General features: G+C 57.5%; 2 protein-coding genes across 2 annotated transcripts in view; both read left to right on the top strand.

Moving 5' to 3' along the window:
- The window catches only part of SPRG_19241 (hypothetical protein), a gene marked incomplete at both ends in the record, with an annotated part of 2,503 nt that extends 1,588 nt beyond the window's left edge, over positions 1-915 (top strand). The window contains one exon of the mRNA XM_012340270.1: positions 25-915. Coding sequence (XP_012195660.1) covers positions 25-915 — 891 coding nt within the window. The remainder of the gene's footprint in view (positions 1-24) is intronic.
- A 1,115-nt stretch (positions 916-2,030) lies between these two features.
- SPRG_19240 (ATP synthase F1) lies at positions 2,031-2,522 on the top strand (the record flags this gene model as incomplete). The annotated part of the gene is made up of 1 exon (XM_012340269.1): positions 2,031-2,522. One exon carries the CDS (start codon positions 2,031-2,033, stop codon positions 2,520-2,522), a length of 492 nt encoding a protein of 163 aa, XP_012195659.1.
- Between the last annotated feature and the right edge of the window lie 2,984 nt (positions 2,523-5,506).

The raw sequence follows: 5,506 nt of genomic DNA, 5'->3' as shown, positions 1-5,506 counted from the left end.
CTCACGATCCTCCGCCACGACAAGTCGGGCCCCGAGTGCCTCCTGAAGCGCGAGCCCAACCACGGCCACACGGCGCTCCACTTGGCCGTCAAGAGCGGAAACGTGCCGCTCGTGCAGATGATGCTCGACCAGTTTGCGGGCATGGGTCCGTCCGCGGAGCTCCTCGCGGTCGAGGACGACAAGGGCAACACGGCGCTGCATTTCGCGGCCACCAAGACACCGCACATGGTGCACTTGCTGCTTGAGAACGGCGCGCCGGTCAACGTCAAGAACTCGCGCGGCCTCACGCCGCTTGTGATTGCGATTTTGACCAACAAGAAGGACGACATAATCATTGTCAACATGCTGCTCAAGTACGGCGCCAACCCGAACGAGATCCATGAGACGGCGACGATCGTGCACACGGCCGTCAACATGCGGCTCATCAAGGTCGCCGGCGCCCTCGTCAAGGCCGGCGCCAAGCTCGACGTGGAAGACTCGGACGGCAAGAACGTGTTCGAAAAGTGCTCGCGCACGTCGCTGCGGTACCTCCTCTCGCACATTTACTACCCGCCGACGTTTATCTCGGAGAAGGAGCGGTCGGCGTGCATGCTCTGCCTCAAGAAGATTGGCTTTGGTCACCGCAAGCACAACTGTACGCACTGCGGCCGCCTCTGCTGCACGGAGGACGCGAGCGTCGCCATCCCGTTTGTGCAGTTTCCCCAAGGCTTTCCCGGTCGCATCCACAAGGGCGCTGGCGTCCTCGAGGAAAAGCGATGCTGCAAGACGTGCTTCAACATCCTCCGCGAACGGGCGGCGGCCGCAGCGCCCAAGGAAACCGGCGGCTTTGTCTCGCGCGTCATTGGCGTCGAGTGGGACGAAGTCAACCCGAACAAGCTCCAGAAGGTCTCGGCGCCTGGCCGCCGACGAGGCTAATTTGGTGTTGCGTGCGGAGCCTTGTTACAATGGAATGACGAGGCTCATCGAGGACCGACCCATGCGCTGCTTTTGACTGTAATCCAGGATAGAACACTCGTACACTGTTTGTTTTGTGTGTACAGTATTCTTGTCTGTACTACTTGGGACGACTACGCTGTCTGAGCCTCGAAGGAGCGTCGGGTATGACGTGGCACGATGTGGGCCGTGCCTGTTTCGTCGCTGGTGCCGTCGGCATATTTATATTCTCTACATCTATCCTACATACAAATCACAAGTGATGTGTGCATAGTTTAAATGTTTTTGAAATTCGAACGATATGCATACAAGGATCCAGTATATCCGCACTGGTATGCTTCGACGTTATTATAATACTTGAATTATATTGAATTGTCCTGGAATGCCATGTGACTTGGTATTTGTATGTGGTTGCGTGGGGAAGTGAAATTATGTAGTATAAGAGGTTTGGACTCTCTGAAATACTGTACCACTCTTGGCTGCGTAATCGCCGCAAATGGTGTGAGGCGGACCCTTGCGACCTGGCCACAGCGCCAGCTTGATTGCTGCGTGGGTATGCATAGGACCGCTATGCAATAGATGAATGGCCACGGATGCTGGCGATATACCTCCAGTGCGGTCTCTTGGACGACATCCTGTGAGAAGACTGGCTGCATAAAAGCTAGCGTCGCGTTTGTCGTTTCCAGTTTGTCGTTTCCAGGATAGTCCGTCGCATGCCCATGTTGGACATATGCAAGATTACACCTTGGTCTCACGTGGTGTCGTCTATGCTGGCATATCGCTGGCTTCAAGTTGGAGTGAGCTCGATCATGTTTCGCGCAGTACAGGATTAGAGTTAAATTTTGGCAGACCCAATCGATTCTCATTGCTTTGACTTTCTTCGAGGTCACTGCACCTTGTGGTGCTGTGTCCGTCGCCTTGGTACAGCACCAACGCAAGAACGCAACCGTTGCCGAAGCCCAGGGAAACCTCATCGCACACTATTTAAAATATACACCAACACCATTTTCGTTGTGCGTATCAATTGTGACAGGTTCGGTTGTTTGTGGCGTGGGTGGTCCCGCGGTCGGGCTAGTTTCTTATTGACTGAATCGAGCATGCTCGCCCGCGCCGCCCGCCGCTCCATCCACAGCACCGCGCTCCGCGCCGCCGCCGAGAACGCGTCGGCCGCCGGTGCCACCAAGGTGACGTTGAACCTCAACACGCCCCACCAGTCCTTCTACAAGAAGGCGGAGGTCGACCTCGTCCAGATCCCGGGCCTCGTCGGCGAGTACGGTATCACGGCGCGCCACACGCCGATCATCTCGCAGCTCAAGCCCGGCGTCATCGTCGTGCACGAGGAGCGTGACAAGGTCGTGAAGAAGTTCTTCACGGCCGGCGGCTTTGCCTTCACGCACGCCGACTCGGTCACGGACATTGCCTGCGTCGAGTTGGTCAAGGTCGAGGACATTGATGCGTCGGCCGCCGAGGCCGGTGTCACCAAGTACAAGCAACTGATGGACCAGGCCGCCCAGGGCAGCGTCGAACGCGTCGAAGCGCAGATCGCGTACGAAACCCACGTCGCCATGGTCGCCGCCTTGGCCGCGTAGACGACTAGTGTGTGTCTCTCTTGCTCTTATAAATCCAAGCGTGCCAATGATGTAATACTACCATCAGCGTTCACGCCACCTCTCGGTTCTGTGTTTGCATACAGGACCGTCCGCGACATCATTCTTACAAGGTTAAATATCTCGAGGCGCATCAAAGCCACTCGTTGGCGTACACGCTCTCGTAGCTCTCGACAAAGGCTTCGAAGGCCTCGTTCTCGAGGCCGTCGCACTGCGTCCAACAGGCTTCGACGACCCGAAGCATGTCGCTGCGAAACCCCGCTGCCTCGTTGTACGTCGAGTACGCTTGCAGGATGCGCGTCACGTGTCGCTTGGCCCGCGACGAGAGGTGACTGCTCGTCATGACGTGGCGTGCAATCGCATCGTACCATGGGCAGCGGCGGCACGGACACAAGTAGTCGGAGACTATAAACTGCGATCGCGCACGCAGGGCGAAAGGCCTGTCCTCAGAGAACGGCGCGCGCTTTCTGTACGTACAGGCGAACGTCGTCTCGTCGTCGTCACACAGCACCGTGTCCTGTGAACACTCGGACGAGCACGTTGTACTGTCGCGATCGTCGTCGTCGTCGTCATCGCCAGCGGCAGCCTTCCACGCCATCTCAGTCGCGCTGGTCGTCGTCGTCGCGCGAGATGCACCTGTTGATTGAAACGCGAGGCTGAACTCGTGGCACACTTGGTCGTAAGCGTTCGTTTCCGACGTTGCTGCTACCACCGGCGGGTCGACGCTGACCGGCTGCGGGGCCACGAGCACCCGCGGCCGCTTGCGTCGCCCCGGAGGCGCGTCCTCGCCGCTGGCGGTCCGATCGTTGGCGCAGGCAGCGTCATGGCGCAGGTCGTCCGTGCTCGTGCTGCACACTGCCGTCGGCGCAATGTTGCCCATCACGATAGTGGAAGGCGATACAAAATATTTGCTGAACTTGGGATCTTGGTCGTTTCGCTGGTTCCACAAACGGCGGCCTGCGATTCGCTGCGGCATTCCATGCGTTCGGGGCCAGGATTCGCTGCCAATCTCCACGTATGCCCAATCATATCCCTTCACGAGCAGTTTTTGGGCCAATCCAGTTCCGTGCTGAGAGCATGCGCCGTGATTCGCTACGATAAAAGCAATCAACCAATCCACTGCCGACCTGGCACATTCGACGCACCAATCACATTCGTCAGCGAAGGCGCAGCCAGCGATGCAATGGCTCGATCCACAACCTAGTCGTTGCAGCTCTCATCGAATGGTTCTCGCACGTCTACACCATGCATGGCTCGCCTCGCCCAGCTCCGCTCGTTTCAAATCGTCTTCCACTCTGGCACAACGCGCATCTTCCCGCGTCCAGCAAGCTCAAGTGGCGAAAGATCACGCTCGACGCTCAAGGTTACACGCACGTAGACAGCTTCCAAGCCCTTGGACACACGGTCGCCGAACTCGAAGAGCATCTACCAGGACTATTTCCAGGGCTGCAGCCAACCCGCCGTTGGATCCGGCTGCTCACGACCGCTCTCGTTCAATGCTTCCTGCTTATCCCGCCTGCCGATCGCTCGTCAAGTTCGGACCACATGTCGTCCTCGCGGCGACTATGGACGTCCGACTGACCGGCTTCCGACAACGACCGCAATTTGACTGGCGTGTGCTTCCAGTGCACCACCTTGGCGTCCCAGAGACCTTCCACGAGCACCCGGGCCGAGCAGCCGTATGTGTACCTCTACGGCAGCCAGCTCACGTCCTTCCACGATACGGTGACTTCGTGTACTGGGTCGCGCTGAAAGCCATGGCCGTTCGAGCCAGCTTGCACTTTCTCGGCCACGATGCTCGACACTGCCTTCTCTGCGATGCGCAAGCCCGTGAAACGTTCGACCATCTTTTGGTGCGGTGCCCATACATTACATTTTACAACCGAGCGATCTGGTGCGCCTTTGCACCGATGAGGGGCATTTTGCAGATGCAACTCCCGTCGTCGGTCGCTGGCATTCTCTACGACGACGTCGCCGCGCCGTACTCGGCCCACAAGTCGTCCGTTCGTGCTCTCTGGCCGATCTTACGCGCTTGCGTCTGCTATTGTCTTGGCTCGAACGCAACAGCCGTGTCTTCCGCACGACGCTGACGCAACTTCCCGCTGCCGCGCTCGCGATCCGGGCAGCTACATGTACTATCGCACGATTGCACGTCCGGCACTTGGCTCGTCGCGCTGTGGTGCCATCTCTTGACGCGTCGCTGGTCGCTCTCCGCGACGACCCTTGATGTGCACGCTACCTGGTCACTCGCACAATTTCGAATTACGACCACTAACGCACCGGCCAAGCCTTACGAGCGGATTAGGAAGTCCACAATATCTTTATAATTGCATGTAATATAACTCAATTCAACAACAACAACAACCTAGTCGTTGCAGACTAGGCTCTTATAGCTCTTAGGACGACGACTCAACGTCTCGTCGCCTTGGTCTATGTTATACATCCTTCCCAGTCCACTAGATGACCCACTAACAAGGACCATGGGTCCACGAAAGCTCGGTAGAATGCCGTGATGCGTGCTAGTACCCTTGCTAGCAGTGTATGGATGGATACTCTTGTGCATTTCATGTATTACTGTATAGAAATTGGTATAAAATCAAATGCAACCGAGATCGCCCGCTTCTAACGCGCTGGGATCACCGTTCGAGGTGGCAGACCTTGGAGAGGCAGAGCCAGATGAGGCCTTGGAAGATCGCGAGCATCACCAGAAGCGCAATCAAGTCGTCAAACCGGTTGGCGTAGTCGTACGCGCCGTTGAAGAACTTGGTGACGAACGCAGTGACCGTGATCGGTTCCTTGGTGAGGCCGTCGAGCACGAGGCGGACGTCGCCGTGGAACTGCGTGACAATGATCGCCTCGACCGTGTAGTGGAGCGGGCAGAGCCAGTACATCCACTGCCACCCCGAGACGAGCGTGTTGGCGTCCATGAAGAAGCCGGCGAAGATGAACATGACGCCCGAGATGGC

This window comes from Saprolegnia parasitica, assembly GCF_000151545.1.
Source record: "Saprolegnia parasitica CBS 223.65 unplaced genomic scaffold supercont2.4, whole genome shotgun sequence".
Classification (NCBI taxonomy): Eukaryota; Oomycota; class Saprolegniomycetes; order Saprolegniales; family Saprolegniaceae; genus Saprolegnia; species Saprolegnia parasitica.
The sequence above is the reverse complement of the archived record's forward strand: the minus strand, read 5'-3'. Positions and strand labels throughout refer to the sequence as shown.